The following is an 18,039-nucleotide window of genomic DNA, read 5'->3' on the forward strand; positions in this document are numbered from 1 at the left end:
TCAAACAAATAAAAAATGAAAGGAAAGTTTGCTAAGTTCAAAAGGATTAAAAGAAATATGTGACAAATGACAGAAAATGTGACAGTGGAGAGAGATTATTTGCTATCTCAAAACAGTTTCAGACAAAGAGGTCAAGATTCTATATCAGATTACTCTATGGTATGAAAGAAATTAATAAACAGCTCAAATTTTTATGCTGTGGCTATACTGGCAAGGTTAACTTTAGCAGTAACATATTTTTTGGCATTAATTTCTGGAAATAAGTATCTGCTGACACATTACAAATGAAAGTGTGACTGCTCTAAACTAAGAAAAGCGATTTTATCATCACACAGGCATCTCCGTGAATTTCGAAGAATCACAGTGGGAGGCCCAGACTAACCACAATCCCATCATACCTGTCCCTTGAACTTGTTTAACTATAGAGTACCCATGATGGTCACTTCTGGCAACCTTTTCACTGCTCTCTCCATATCAAAAATCGTTTTTTTTATATGGTCACACACAAATCCAATATTTACTGAAAAACAACAATTTTTAGAATTACTTTATAGAATCCTTTTAGCTATTTATATTTCTATTATATCCTCTCTCTGTTCTAATGATGAACTTGTTAAGCATGCAATCATTTTTAAATATAAAGAATTTGAAGGTAATTTTTCATGCATTCTAGACTCAGAAAATAAAGAACATGTTAATGCTACTTTGTGTTTCTCTGAGTACTGACTATTCCTTCTTGAAAATAAACATATATACTGCAACAATGAAAGTTAGGGAGACTGAAAAAAAAGATCTTACTTTCTTTTTCTTGTCCTGTTCGGCAAACATTTCAGCATTCTTTATCATATTTTCTATTTCATCTTTGTTCAAACCACCAGATGATTGGATAACAACTGAAAACAAATACAGTACTTAGTTTTCGATAAATCATTATATAATATATATTAAATCACAATAAATGTAGAGCTGACTAATTATAACAATCGATCACAGCAAAATCACTATGACAAATACCAAAAGGTCAGATAAATCATAACATCAATGATAATATAATAAAGATTTACTATAGCAAACCTTAACAATAAACTATTCCTCTAGTTCTTGTCAGTTTGTAAGATCACACAAGATTTGAAAAAAGCACATTTTAAGCTCAGTAACTGAAAAAATATATTGCACTTACCATATACAACCTCCATTACTGTGCATTAATCTATTCATAACTTATTATAAAAACTCAATATTAGTTTTGTATCTTCATGTAAAAAATGAACAGTTGTGAACAATACTGGAAATGAGGAAAAGTTTAGAGTTAATGGCCTTCCGGTAAAATGTATATATCATAGGTTGCCCTTTTAATTGAGCATATGAATCCAATATCAACTATAAAATACAAATTATTTTTTCAACACATAATCTACACTGGTTTACATAAATTAAGGAATGACACGAAAATCGCAGTAACTCTGGTGGGGAAAAAAGGAGCCAGGATGTCACGTAAAAAGTGATGCTGTTTTACCTATCGTATACAAATGGGCAGTGCTATCAGCAGCATATGCAAATGCGCCATGACATAAAGGCAGGTATTTTGGGATGATTTTCCATTTCATGTCTGGAATGAAAACAAGACATTCTGCAATATCAAAATTCTTGGATACAATATCAAGATATCATTTAACCGATGAATTTAGATGGCAAGTCATCATATGACTAGAGGCTGGTTAAAGTCAGGTGGAGGTAACAAGATGGTTGCATATGAGTCGTTTATTGTTCATTCAGAGAATGCAGGCCCAATTCCAACAGCCAGAAACAGCATCCCAAAGATACAGTGAAGGAAGGCCATGAGCTACAACCACAGAAGGTGACCAATATCTCCAATTACCTGCTTGTTGAAACAGGGAGTGCTATCCCAAATCAGACTATGATCTGACCTCACATTGGCAACAGAAACATTCTGCTTCCACTGGGATTATGAAGGCGGTCTGTTTGCTAGGCAAGCAGTAGTTTGCGTGCTCCTATACCCATGGCACAGGAGAGAAAATTTGAAATGGGCCAGACTGCACATCAACTGGACTAAAGATCAATGGAGATTGGTATTGTTTATAGATAAGTCCAATTTGCTCTACAAAGCAATACCAAGTGTGCTCTGAACTGGAAAGAACCAGGGACATATTATCATTACGCTAATATCCATAGAAAGAGACACTTTATGGTGTGATGAGGCATCTTTGTTGTGTGGATGCACTGACTTGTATGTGCTTCTGAACAGAACCATGAATGTTGCAACTTAGAGACAAAGTCCTGTACTCCTATGTTCATCCATATGCAAGTGCTATGAAGTGGGGGGAAAACATTTAGCAATTTTATAATATCCCAAATTAATAAATATTCTCTTTGAAAAGAAAACTATTGCTTAAAATCTATAAGGGATTGTGAAATTCCATTGCAGCTAATGAGATAATCTCAAAATCGTAACTGCTGGCACATCAAAAGAAATTTTCACTCTCAAATGATACCGAAGTTAGAATGGGTTAAGGCATAACAATAACTACTCTTCATCCTTCCTCTTAATGTGTTAGGCTTAATAGCCTATCATAATTAAGTATAAAGTTTATATGAAGTAAGGCTTCATGTAAGCCTAATTAGCATGACAAGTGCAATTTGCCTGTTTTATGAATTGAAAAATCTAAGTTTTTAAAAAGAAAATGCCTATTAAACTTGGTATGAGGATACAACTAGCCAGGTCCGCTGAGAGAAATTTTTGGGTCCGGGCCACTCTTAAAAAGTGGGTCTGGGCCCCACTTTTGTCAGCAATTAAACTATTAGCACATTCTTTACTTGAAATTTCAATATCTTGGTGTTCTTCCGTCTTCAAATATTTCAGTAGTAAATGCTTTTTTTTAAATCTTCTTTTGCCTTCTCACAATCCCTTTTCTCCTTTCGTTTTTGATTTCCAGATTTATGATGATACATTTCTGTTGGTAAAATTTTTATTATTAAAAATATAATTTTAATAATTAAAAAACCAAATTAATAAGAATACTTACTTTTATTTTTAAGCGCACAGCCCACCCTATACAGTTGCACACTTTACAAACAATCACAAAACCTTTGTCTATCAAAATACTAACAAGAACGAAGCGTTTTGGCAGGGAACATTACTGTGAATGCAATTACTAGCTAGTGCTAGCACAGCCGACTGCAACAACCGTGCACGAACGCCTATTGCCGTCATCACCTGCTATAACTAGAGCAATCCGCGCCGAGAGAATCAGTGTCTTCCAGACACTCACGGCGAGCTAAAGAGCGTAGCCGTCTGTCTACAACAAAGCACAGTATTATTCTTGATATGCCATTATCCTTTATCATTGTTGTATTATTACAAGAATTAAAACCATGCATTATAAACACAGTTATGTGAGACGTTGGGGTCTGATGATCAGACCGCTTTCAATGCCGGGCCCATGACAAAAGTCTCAGATGTCACCCACTCTTGGCGGTCCTGCAACTAGCATTTAGTTTCAATGCCTGATTAAAGTTCCTTATATGGTATTCGAATCCTGGTCTTTATAGAAAAGTGCCATCTCTATCAAATAAGGTATAGAAGAGCCTGATGAAATGCCACAATACCAAAGTGAACAAAATAGAAAATACTTTACAATTAAACAATGGTTTCTTATAACTTGAGCTAATCTGTAACTTAACAGCTGACAATATATAAGGCAACAAGTAGTACCTAATACTGCTCAGATGACCATTTTTATATACTACCTTAAAAAATTCAAATCTCTCTCTCTCTCTCTCTCTCACACACACACACACACACACACACAACATAACATCTTCTATTGTTTTATCTAAATTTATTTTTTTCTTTGATGGATTCAAATAAACAGCTGTTCTTAAATCACTTCCTACTTATTAGAGACCTGAATGGTTTAAAAAAAGTTCCACATTTAATCTCAAAAAGCAGGATTTCAAAGTATTTTAACAATTGCCAACCCATGTACTAATATGATAGGTTCACAACCTTTCGTGGGTGGGATTCACATAAAAAAGGATTCTCTGCTAGAAAAAGCGATATTCGGCATGCCATTCACAGTGTACATGCAGTAAAGTCTGCTAGAGTGTCATATACATACTACAATTCCTAATTTTCTTACTCATTTATTCCATTTTAATTCTATTATTCCATCACATTTATTCTATAATTTTAATGTTTAATTGGATTCTTCATATTATTCTTTTTTTATTATTATTTATATTTTTCAAAATGAACCTTAGATTAGAAACTTTAATTTAGCAGATTTATAAGCCTTGTAAGATGATAATATTGGATTAACTCTATGTTACATGAAGTTCTGTTAACCAAACATTTAGTCCTGAGAAGATGTTAAAAAGAATATAAAAGATCATACTATGAAAAGACGAAACCTTTTGGTCTGAAAGACCTGGGTTGGATTCCTGTCCATGATACGAGGAACTTTATCAGGTATTTTTGACTAAAGGTGAGTTAGCTGGCCTCATATAGTGGTGGGTTTTTCCAGTAATTCGGGTTTTTCATCTTTCAAAACAGGTAAATCAGTCACACAAACACATATCTACAGATATAAATACTTACAAGGACAAGGAAGGCGACAGAAACCACCTTGTACTATAATCAATGTAGAATTGATTATAGTACAAGGATTATACTCCCCTCCACACCCACACATGCGCAATGAAAACTGTTAGGAGATATAATAAAGCATAAATATGGGAGTACTACAAAAAATAAACAGTCACAAAGAGTACGGGAAAAGAAATGTTCTGAATGCCTAGTATAATCACTATTAAAAAATCATTAAATAAGATATTAAGAACATCTAATTCCTGCTGTGCACCCTCAAAAGCTGTAAAGGATACCACGACATTACTGTGTGATATGTTATTATTCCATACCTATGAACAGTTTTCTTCCAAATTAATCTTTAACTACCAGAATTCCAACACTTCTATAGAACAAGTAAAATATTGCAGCTATTTAGGCTGAATTTTTAGTGAAGATGACAAATTAAATATGAAAATAAACAGAACATGCATAGCTAATATGATGGTAAGCCAGGCGAATAAGAGGAATCAGTCAAAACACTAAACTTCCTGTACAATAGCTAGCCTGGTTGGCCGAGTGGTTAATATACTCACTCTCCAACAAATCACAAACATCCATGCCTTGGGCATGGATGTTTGTGATTGTCTTTAAGTGGGAGATGAATTTCGCTGCCCACTTATTGGAAGCCAGAAGTGATTTGAAAAAGTTCCATTTTCTAGAGCAGTTTCCAGACTATATAAAAATAAATTGATAAAAATGGCAAAAAAAAAAAAAAAAATCCTTAGTTCACCCAGTAGAAAATATGCTATAGGTCTATAACCTTTAGTAGGTGGGAACCACACGTAAAAAAATACAAGACAGTTCTAAGCAATTTTAATTTATGCATCTGAGAATTGGGTTAGAAATAAAACAAGTGATCATAGATATGATTTATGATAGCACAGAAAAGTTAAAAAAACAAGATAAAGTGCCGAGACCAGATTTTTACTAAGAATTTATCATAATGTACATCTCACCCATGAAACTTGCATACCTCGTAGCTAGACTACATTTCATTCTAAATGTCCTGCTCTAGGGACTAAGCAAAACCTTTTCAAGTTGCTTCAAACAGACAATAAGCAGAGCAGAGATCTCATACCAGATAATGAAAATCACCTACCATACAGATATTTACAAACATCCATCCCCGTATATTTCATAGCTTGCCAGTCAATAAGCCATGTTGCTACCCTCAGCCAACCAGGCAGGCTAATAAAAATCTCTGTTTACATATATAATATAGGTCTTGAAGTTTTGTTATTCTTAATAAAACATATAAAAAGATAACCAAGAGGAAAACATCCAAATCACTGAATGTACATTTTTGGAAATGAACCCTGATAGTTAGTAAAAAAGATATAGAGAAATATGATTTTAATTCTAGTTATGAAAGGTAGGATTACATACTGCCTCAGATCACAAAGGCTAACTTAAAATAAAATTCTACCAAGAACTGAAACAGGCCATATAATGAGTGTGCCTGCCACCTCAAACACAAACACGTAGCCATAAAATTTAACCAAGGCTTAAAAATTTTGTGTGAGTTGAGCCAGTCGGTAATGAGAAGTTCCGTTGGAATGATAAATGACACCCTGACATGAATGTGTTAAAACTAATAGTGAATGTTGTTATGACAGTTTCAGATGTTATGGAATTCGATTGAAGAGAATTAGCATTTCAACTCAACACTTGTCAGTTGCCTTTGTCTTTGAATGGTGCGATCTTTTGTTAATACTTCACTAATCATATGTACTTCTTTATAGCTGCTCTCTTGTGTAAAACAAAATTCAACTTGTATGTATTGTAATAATTAAAGAAAAAGTTGAATAATTTATAAGTGTATAAAAGATATCACCTGTAAATCATTGACGTATCATCTCTGGCATGAGTGCCACAGGTTCGTCATCTAGGGTTTACTGTATAAAGTGTTTATTGTTGATCGTTTTCTGCCAGGAAAGCACATTAAAAATAATAAGTGTGTTATTCTAAAGCTGAGCGGTTTATTTTCTGGGCAAGTTACATACATATGTAATGCTTTTTTTTTTAATGTAAAAGTTTATTTTTATTGTAATGGCCACTAAACTGCAACAAAAGGGAAAAAAACCAACATTGAAGAGAAAATTAATTTCTCTTGAAGAAAAAAGTAAAATCTTGGATCAGTTGGAAATGGGAGAAAAACCAGGGATTGTTGCAAGGACTCTGAATTTAAATGAATCAACAATTTGAACAAAATGAACATAAAATCCGAGAAAGTGTTATTGCTGGGTCAACGGTAAGTGTAAAGCGCATTGCTCGTGCATTCTACATTATCTAAAACTCTACTAATTTTAGATAACGCCCCAGGCAACCCAACAAATTTAAGTCAACCGAATATTAAAATAGATGATGAATATAGGAAATAGAAAAATAGAAAATAGAAAATAGAAAAATAGATAGACAATGAGACTTATTTGTGCCTATGGTCCACAGAAGGTTCTACTAAGGTAGAAGTGGAGGAATTTTTTGATGCTTTAGAAAAAGCAACTGACACAATGAAAAAGGAAAAGTTGGTCCTTGTTGAAGATCTAAATAGTAGAGTAGGAAATGATTGTGAGACATACAAAAATATTTTGGGAAAATTTGGAGAAAAGAGCAAAGCTAATAATAATGGCAAATATCTGTTGGATTTCTGCTCAGGACATGGACTGGTTATTACTAACACCATGTTCCAACATAAAAATGTGCACAAATTCACATGGAGAGAAGAGGCTAGGAATAAGAAAAGTCTCATTGACTATGTTATTGTTGATAGTGATGTTTTCTTCCTGGTGCAGGACACCAGAGTATACAGAGGATTTGAAATTGGAAGTGATCACTATTTAGTCTTGAGCAGGATAAAATTGAATTTCATATTGAAAAGAATAACATGTAAGAAAGTTTTAAAGCGAATAAAAGTTGAGCAGCTCTCAGATGTGAACTGTAGACTAAAATACAGAAATATTATTGAAAAGAAAATGAAAGAGTTTGAGAACAGGAATCAAACCTTGGAGATTCAGTGGCAAACTCTGAAGGAAACATTGATTGATTCTGCCAGAGAGGCATGTGGTGAGGTTGTGTGCAAGGATAAAAAAATCAGAACTCCCTGGTGGACACAGGAAGTTAAAGAGGCAGTGAAGGAAAAGAAGAAAGCATATCAAAAGTTCCTGGCAAATAAGTCAGCTTTTACTCTTACAGAATACAGAGACAAATGTAAGAAAGCTAAACAGTGTGTAAAACTAGCTAAACAAAAGTCATGGGAGGACTTTGGCAAGAATATAGAAAATAAATATCAAGAAGGCGGCAAAATATTCTGGAGGTTGTTGAAGAAGCTTAGGAATGGAGGAAAGAGTGCTGTAAAAGGAATTAGAGATGATAAAGGTGAAATGAAAACAGGAGAAAAAGATATCCTTGAAGTATGGAGTAATTACTTTGAAAAACTGCTAAAAGAAACAAGCAGTGATGACAGCATAGTGATAAAAAACACTGACCAGGCATGCAGTCAGGAATACATATCCATACTTGAAGTAGAAAAAGCCATCAAAGGCTTGAAATGTGGAAAGGCAGCAGGAGTAGATGATATTCGACCAGAAATGCTGAAGTATGGTGGTATAAGAGTCTTACAGTGGCTGCACTGCATAGTTCAGAAAGCCTGGACAGAGGGACGAATTCCCGATGATTGGAGTAGAGCTCTCATAGTACCCATATATAAAAAGGGAAATAAAACTGAATGTGAGAATTACAGAGGTATTTCCCTACTGAGTGTTCCTGGCAAGATCTATGCAAGTATACTTGAGAAACGGTTGAGAAGAATTGTGGAAGAAAAGCTTGGTGAAGAACAAGCTGGATTCAGGCCAAATAGAGGCTATCAGGATCAGATCTTCACTTTACGACAAATAGTCGAGAAAGCATGGGAATATAACAAAGATCTGTATTTAAGTTTTGTCGATTTGGAAAAGGCATATGACAAGGTGCCAAGAGAGAAGCTATTCAATACGCTGCAGTTATATGGTGTCAATGGGGCATTATATCAAGCAATACTTAGTCTTTATTTGAGTTGTAAGTCAGCAGTTAGAATTGAAGGAAGTACAGGAAAATGGTTTAATGTTAAATCTGGTGTGAAACAAGGATGTACATTATCCCCTCTGTTATTCATTATCTATATGGATCACATTATGAAGGAATGTGGTATTAAACCTGATATCAAAATTGGAGATGTTAATGTCAGCTCTATGCTTTATGCGGATGATGTTATACTTCTAAATAAATCCGCTACAAGTCTGCAAGATTCTCTGACTAAATTGAATAGCTGTTGTAATAGATATGGTATGAAGGTCAGCAATAAAAAGACAAAGACAATGAAAATAGGCAGAATCATTGAAAATGTCAACTGTGTTGTGAATGGAGAACCTGTGGAACAAGTAAAACATTTCAGCTACTTAGGCACAATTTTTACTGAAGATGGTAAACTAAATATAGAAATAGACAACAGAATCAGCAAAGCTGGTTTCGTGGGAAGTCAATTGAATAAATTCATATGGAATAAAAAAGAAATTAGTCGGAACACTAAATTAGCTGTATACAAGACTGTGTTCAAACCAATTTTAACTTATGGATCTGAGAGCTGGGTCAGAAGTAAAACACTTGACCAAAGACTAGAGACCGCAGATATGAGAGTCCTGAGAAAGATTAGAGGCGTGAACAGATGGCATCAAAGGCAATATCATATTAAAAATGAGGATATTAGGAAAGAACTTGACATTGTCAGCATCCAGGAATGCATTAGCAGAGCTAATCTCAGATGGTATGGTCACTTAAATAGAATGGGAGAGGAAAGATTAGCAAAACAAGTGTTCTCTGCCAGGTTGGCAGGAAAACGACCCAGAGGAAGACCAAGATATAGGTGGATTGATACAGTACAAAGGGCCTTAGATGATAGAAATATAAGATCTGATAATGTTGGAGTCTTGACAAGTAACAGACTGATTTGGAGGAAAATTGTAGATAGGAAGTTAGTAATGATGTAATTTTTTCATGTAGTACTGTCATATCCTGTACACCCCTTGAGGGTACATGGCAGGAATTTGATGATGATGATGATGAATATTAAAATAACTTTTTCGCCGCCAAATAATACTTCACTTATTCAGCCACTCAACCAAGGAATAATATCAACATTTAAGTCATATTATATTCAGCAAACATTCCAATTAATTTCAGAAAAAATGGGATCTAAGCCAAACATGACACTGCCTCAAGCGTGGAAAGAGTTTTCAATATTGAATTGTGTGAAAATTATTTCTTTGTCCATTAAGGAATTACAACCCTCTACACTGAATGCTTGCTGGAAAAAAATATGGCCTGAAGCCGTTCTGTAACAAAATTCCGTACCTCCAGTGGAATGCTGAGCTATGTCATATAATAAACGTCGCACACATTTTTCGCAGAGAGGGCTTTTGCGAGAAATTGGTGAATTAATTGATGGAGAAACAGATTTAAATGAGGAGGAACTGGTACAATTAATAGATGGCGTCTTACCAAATGGTGGGGAAAGTTCTGCCGAAGATTCTGATTGTGATAACTCCATTAAAGAATTCAGTTTAAAGAAATTAGCAGAAGGATTGGACCTGGCAAGAAAGTTAGGAAGTTATTTCGGATAATGATCCCTCAATGGAGCGTAGTGAAAAGTGATGACATCTGGCCCCTCATAAATAAAGAACATCTACAAAATGTTAGTTTTAAAGACAGTGATGATGATTAAAATATGTGCTTTATTTTACTGTGTCTAAAACATTTATGCATTATGTGCAATGGAATTTATGTACAATTTGTAATTTTTATAATTTTATACTATGCATGTCTCATAGTTTGTTTTCATAACTTACATGAATTACCTGAATTAAATAAATATATTGTTTTTGTTGGATATGTCATTCTTGTTTATATAATTAAAAAAAAAAAAAAAACAATTTCGGAACCTAACCCTACTTTTTCTATGTGATCTAAGTCTTGCATAACGCGATTTATGTAACGTGCCATTTCTATGAAACCTAACATCCGCGTTATGCGTGGGTTACCTGCGTATGTGTGTATATATATATATATATATATATATATATATATATATATATATACACACATATATATACACACATATATACAGAGGATAATATACCAGGTGCTACACGATTTTGCACTATTAACAAATTTCTATTGATAATTTTCCTTATGCATTAGTCTTATTATCCAAGACTTCAATTTTGTCAGATGTTATACTGTAGTCTTCTAAGGCACTCTTAACTACACCAATCCCTTGATTAAAGTGCCTAATGCGTTCTTTAAAACAGCACATTAATCGAAAACACACTAATCGAATATAATAACCTATGGAAAAAAGTATAATTCGTTCCTCAAATTTCTTTTATGACCCTTAATTTTTTTTATAAAAGAATTAGGGTATGTCTCAGGGCCTAGTTAAAGGAAAACCATGAAGCTGAAAGACAATAAAACGTATTCAGAATATAAATTTATTACTCTGCTTCTAAACAATGAATTGAGCTAATGTAGTTTAGCAGGCATTCTGTTCCTTTTTTTTTTTTCATACAACTGATGGTATGGCCCTATTGCCCGCCTCTTCTGCAAATTTTACTGGTTCTCTCTTCACCAGGGTCAGTCTCTAAGCCAGGGATGCACAAACTTGTTAAGGTCGAGAGCCGCATAGTTCCACTGTTACTTATGGGAGGGCCGCCAAAAAAAAAATTTAAAGTTACCTACCATATATTGTTTATTTTATTTATACCTATCATAATTGTTACAAAAAAGGTAATAATAAGTGAATTTAATTTGATGCGTGACGTTGCATTGATTTGAAAATCGTTTTGATATTTGGTTCGAGTTTTGTAGTAGCCAACTGCAAAATTGATTCTAAATTTTCATCAGTCAAGCGGTTCCTATTTTTCGATTTGTTAATATTCATGACTGAAAAAGTTTGTTCACAAATATATGCTGAGCCAAAGAGGCTTGCACATTTTAATGCATTATCTAGCAACCATTTATAATTGCTTTTATCAACACAACAATGGAAGTTTAATAAATTGCCTTCGTTAAATTTATTTCGCAGGCTCTCATTGTTTTGAATATCGATGAGTTCAAGCTCTGCTGATTCAGGTGCATTTTGTAAATTTTCACTTGGTTAGAGTATAATAAATTTAGTTTAATCCTTTATCCAAGTGTGAGCAAACAAAGTTTGCGCCTGAAAGTATCTTTAGGACTGGGGTAAGGTGGTACAACACCAGGCAACTCGTTGCAAAGGTGGAGCAAGCTACCAACACTCCTGTCTCAGTATCTCCTATGATGCAAAACACATCTCCTTGTGGATATGTCTAATGTTATGCATTAAGGGAAGGGCCACTACCCAGAATAGTTTCAACCTTTATTGAGGTCTCTTCAGTGGGAGCCAGGCCCATGCGGAGATACCAGGCAGAAGCATTAGCAGGTCATCTCTACCTATAGGAGTTGCCAAATGGTGTGCCACCCTTTTTTCATAAATTACTCTGGATTTAGAGAAAGATGTTAAAAGTTTATTTTTCACTTGGTTAGAGTATACTGCTTCAATAATGTTACCAATCGAGAATTAGCTCCTATCATGGAAGGAGCTCCGTCAATCGTGATACCTGATAATTTTGTTAAATCTAAAGCAATTTTGGAACAATGTTCCAAAAACCCAGTGAACATGCCATTACCTTTCGTTTGATCTGACAATGAACTCATTCCAATCAGCTCCTCACTTACTTCAAACTCTTGCGTTATTCCATGTGCAAATATTAACAACTGGGCTGTGGAAGTAATGTCGGTTGATTCATCAATAGCTTATATTTCATTCATGAAAAATTGCCTACTTTTCATTCATCAATGAAAAATAGGCAAATTTCTTTGAATAAGATGTTAATTGTCCTTTACATTTTCCGACATTGTAGTAAATCTTCTTTGCACAGTCATCCTGTTTAACTGAATTTTCTCAACATTTTTTGGCTGATTCAGGACAAATTTTTTTAGCAGCTATCTCAAGGCAATCTTTAATGAAATCTCCGTCTGTAAATGGTCAGCACCTTTTTTGCTATAAGGTGAGATATTGCAAAACTTATTTCTGTTGCAATTTCCGAATCCTGAATAGGTTTTGTAAACATCACTTGCTGACCTGTCAATTCTCGTTTCAAAAATGAAACCTTTTGTTTACTTCAGGTAGATTTGAAAATGTACAATGCAGACTTTCATAGTGTCTCCTTATATTGTATTCTTTTGGTATGGCTAGAACACTTTTGCAAATCAAGCACACAATATTATTAAACGACTGCACAAAACCATATTTTTCGGTCCAGCTATCCTGAAACTGCCATTTTTCAACCTGTAGTTTGCATTTCCTACTTGGCCCTGCTTTATCCATTGTAGAATTTATTTTTTACCATTTCCTAGGGGTGATAATTAATTGTAACAACCGCACCTATGAAAACAAAATACTCATATGACAAATAGACGAATTATAAAATTTGTTAACATTATTACTAACCGATTATCTTAAGTAAACAGGCAATCATGGCGTCACAGATACTTTGCTTTGCGCATGTACCATTTTTAAAAATTACTTATCGCCAGCAAATCAACGGAGGGCCGCATGCGGCCCGCGGTCTGTGCATCACTACTTTAAATATTTGGACATTACAATTAAAGACATGACATTTGTTATAGTTTTTATTTTAGAACATTATTCGGGTTATGATAATGGATTTTATTTTTAAGTAATTTTGAATTATACTAAACTGTATAATTTTATCGATAATAAACAATATTTTTTCATGTTTACTTTTTTTTAAATTTTTACCATAATTTTGATATTTTATCCAAACACGCATACACTGTAATATACATATAATGTACTTACTTACTTACAGTGTATCTATATTTCGAAAGTTGCAGCATCCCCACGATTTCAAACCACGAGCCGCCACTGTAGACGAGACTATCAAAATTGTCAATTATAGAATTATAAAATTTGTTAACATTATTACTAACCGATTATCGTAAGTAGACAGGCAATCATGACATCACAGCTACTTTGCTTTGCATATGTACCATTTTTAAAAATTACCTATCGTGTAACTTGTTAAAGTTAAAATAATACACAGTGAGGCAGGCCACCAGCAAATCAACGGAGGGCCGCAGTCTGTGCATCCCTACTCTAAGCATTGATTGTTGCTGCTTAAAAACTTCGAGTGTACAAAAAATATTTTCAAATTGTTTCTGTGAAACCTCTTTGGGCTTGTCAGTGATTAAATTTTCTTCAGGATCTTCCTGCTGTGCATCTAAATTTAGCAGGTCGGAAGCACTCAACTTCTCAGAATGAGATTTATTTAACTTAGATTCATTTGAAAAGCCTCTAAAATCATTTGCACAATGTGGAAGAATGTGCTTCCAAATGGAGGGCCGCGGTTAAAAAAAGTCTTAGAAGGCATTTGCTTCCAAAAAAAAGGCTGGTTTCATTGACATTAAATATTTGTTGATCACAACAGTCCCCTTCTTAACATAATTTTCTTCAAAATCTCTGGATATCTCCTTACCTGCAATTGCAGCTTCGCCTGTGATTAGAACATTATGTAGGTTATTTCTTTTTTTGAAATGCTCAAATCACCCAGCACAATGATGGAAATTGATAGCCCTTTCTTTCCAGGTTACAAAGAGACAATGCTTTTGATTTAATAAGGCCAGTGTTTAGCGGGATCCGTTTTTGGTTACAATCTTCAATCCATGTAAAAAGATGTCTCTCTGATTCAATCATTATAATACATTTCGAGTGCATGCATGCATGATGAACTTGAAGCAATCTTACCTTTCTCTTTGTATTCAGCAGTTGATTTACCCATTTTTGTGATCTTGTCCTATCTTTGCTCTAGACGCGCCTTGTTCATTTTTCTTTATTATTTCAAGTTATTCTTCCAATCAGACTACTTTTCTAATCATTTTCACACTTCTATTTTTTGCTCACTAATTCTTTTACTCATAAGGTATACCAGCTCGTGTTGTACGAGAAGCAGCTAAAGAATTGTCAGTACCCTTGACCATTTTGTTTAATTTGAGTCTCGGGTCTGGGTTAGTCCCGAGCGGGTGGAAAGAGGGGAAAATAGTTCCACTGCATAAAGGTGGTTCCAAGACTGCTGTTGTAAATTACCGACCGATTAGCATATCAGGAATCATTGTAAAGGTCTTAGAGAAAATAGTCAAAAGGAAAATACAAGATTGGATTGAAGAAAATGGGATACTGTATCGGGGACAGCATGGTTTTGTGAAGGGTAGGTCATGCCTCAGTAACTTGCTCACGTATTATAACACAGTGACGGCTGAACTGGATAAGGGTAATGGGTTTACGGTGATTCTACTGGACCTTGCCAAGGCCTTTGACAGGATTCCACATGGAATTCTAATCAGTAAATTGCAGCATATGGGAATGGACATAGGGTTGGTGAGATGGATAGGAGGGTGGTTGACGGAGAGATATCAGAGAGTGGTTTACTCGGGAGTAGAGTCCACAAGACGGCCTGTGACTAGTGGTGTACCACAAGGATCTGTTCTTGGACCACTGCTGTTTAATTTGTTCATAAATGATATAGGAAATGATCTGAGAGGAACAGTTCATTTGTTTGCGGATGATGCGAAGTTGGGTAGGGCAATAGTGAATGCAGATGTCAAAATTTTGCAGGATGATTTGGATAGATTGGAGGTCTGGTCTAAGGAGAATGGATGTCAGTTTAATGTGGCAAAATGTAAGGTTATGCATTTTGGTGTGAAAAGATTGGAGGCAGTTTACTGCATTGGTGGAACCCTGCTCCAGGAAATTGATGAGGCACGAGATTTAGGAGTGTTGATGGATAGGGAATTGAAATTTAGGGGACACATTGCAAAAGTGACCAAAACAGCTCATCAAATCACTTGGTTGCTGAAGAATACGTTGACAAGCAGAGACAAGCAGGTTATTGTTCCTCTCTATCGAGCCTTGATAAGACCCCATCTAGACTACTGTGCTCAGATTTGGTCACCTAGGTTTCTTCTTGATGGGGAGGATGTGGAGAGGATCCAGAGGCGAGTGACCAAGATGATAGCAGGTCTGTGGAATGAACCGTATGAGAACAGGTTGAGGATTTGTGGGTTGCAAAAATTGGTTGATAGGCGGAGGAGGGGAGATATGATTGAGACATTCAAATTACTGAAGGGTTTCTATAAAATTAATTCAGAAGATATTTTTGAGAACAGGGCTGGTTGTGGGAGGACTAGGGGACATCCATGGAAACTGGGCAAAAGTGTGGTTAGTAAAGGTGTTAGAGCTGGGTTCTTTACTTTTAGAGTAGTGAATGAGTGGAATGCGCTCCCTGAGTCTGTAGTGGATGCTGTGACAGTGAATGAGTTTAAGGCGAGGTATGATAGATACTGTATGAATGTCAGATAGTTGTGATGAATATGAATTGGGGCCTCCCTCGATGAGTCTAATGACTCCCTGGAGTTGCCCGTAATAATAGTAATAAGGTTATGGAAATAATTTAATAAAAAAGTAAGGAAAACAATTGCATGAGATATGATCAGCAAAATGCTATGTAAAGCAGACAACATAAATGATGGCGGTAAATGTGGAACATACTGTACATGGAAATAATGTAGTATGCCATTAAAAAATATCTTTGTAAAATGTTTCAAATTGGTAATTAATTTATTTCACCCTGGTGAGTGATTTTTTAAAATAGTTAACCATTAAAAATGTAGAGATCAAAAATTTTTAAAATCTGTAACATTTATTTTTAAGATGTATATAGGTGCACTAATCGAATTTGGGTATCGAAAAAAAAAATGAACACCCTAATCTGGGGTGCATTAATCGAGGGATTGCTGTACTGTTATTTTTGAATTACAACTGAAGCAACTATTGGCTACTAGGGACACTGTATTATGTCTTAATTGCATGTATTCTTCAGGCTAAATGTAGCCAGCTACATTTAGCCTGACCACAAATTAATTAGTGTAAAATGTTTTGTATCCAATGATAAAACATTACTGCCCATACGCATTTTTGGAATTTAAAATCGGCTTGGATAATACCTATGGGATACTTCTGAAGGAAATTCAAGACAGAGCGTTCCTATCTTCTACTCTCATACAGAAGCAACTTTTCTTTTTCTTTTTTTTTTTTTTTTTGAAGGATTAAACATTGTAGAAGTCTACCAGTGATATGACTCATCAGATTCAAACTGACTAATCTGCATCTTGTAAAAACTGTGCTGCTCATATGAAAATGGTTAGCCTATGTTCAGTTGAGAAGACCTTAGAACCATTCCTCACATCCATAAGGCGCATGTGTGTGCATGAGAAAGTTTGAAAAGGGTTCATTCCAACAAAAAGGACATTTCACTTTTCACATAACTTTAGAGATCTACAAGGAACTATATGATTCATTGTTAGGGCATGTCACTTATACAATAACTCCCTCCACAAAAATAGTATCATGATCTAAATAACTGAATCAGAAAGATACCTCATAAAATGAAATAAACTGGTATCTAAAACCTAAGGATGAACACTATTTCTGAAGATTACAACCACAAATTCAGATGAATCAGCTTATGGCAATTTTTATAACTGAGAATTCTGAGTAGAAAGCAAGTACACATTCAAATTTTTGAATTGCATGCAAAGGGGTCACATTGTAGCACTCTACTGATAAAAGGCAAAAGGCTGCGTGCTAAGCGAATTGTGCTTGAAGGAAGCTTCAAGTGAAAGAAAAAAAAAAGTCGCAAACTTGGATATCTTGTAATGTCTCAAAGACATCATCTAGATGATTTCAAGCAGGAAAGAATTACTGGAAACCTTGAAGACTGCAGAATTACTGATATTACCAGAGTTTGAAATCTCACACAGAGTTGTATCTAGGCTCTGAACAACATTTCAAACCAATGGAATGTGTTCCAGACATTTGCCAAGAGGTTGGTTAGATATCTTGTCATGTCTCAAAGACATCATCTAGATGATTTCAAGCAGGAAAGAATCACTGGAAACTTTGAAGACTGCAGAATTACTGATATTACCAGAGTTTGAAATCTCACACAGAGTTGTATCCAGGCTCTGAGCAACATTTCATCAAACCAATGGAATGTGTTCCAGACATTTGCCAAGAGGTCACCTTAGCTCTATTATGAAGCACGAAGACAGATTTTTGGTTATGATAGCAAAACGCAATAAATTCACCACAGCAGGTCGCTTGCAAGTTGGCTCTGTTCAAGCATAGGTATGTGGATATCTCCACAAACTGTGGCAAGACGTCTGCAGCATGTAGGCCTATATGTCCAAAGGCCTGTAGTCTT

General features: G+C 35.0%; 1 protein-coding gene across 1 annotated transcript in view; it reads right to left on the reverse strand.

Moving 5' to 3' along the window:
* Positions 1–18,039, reverse strand: part of Hsc70-5 (Heat shock protein 70 cognate 5) — a 197,603-nt gene that overhangs the window by 20,286 nt on the left and 159,278 nt on the right. The window contains exon 14 of the mRNA XM_090392437.1: positions 799–893. Coding sequence (XP_090248563.1) covers positions 799–893 — 95 coding nt within the window. The remainder of the gene's footprint in view (positions 1–798; positions 894–18,039) is intronic.

Source organism: Typopeltis vanoorti, chromosome 5 (genome assembly GCF_054136105.1).
Source record: "Typopeltis vanoorti isolate ZY-2024b chromosome 5, IOZ_Tvanoo_1.0, whole genome shotgun sequence".
Classification (NCBI taxonomy): Eukaryota; Metazoa; Arthropoda; class Arachnida; order Uropygi; family Thelyphonidae; genus Typopeltis; species Typopeltis vanoorti.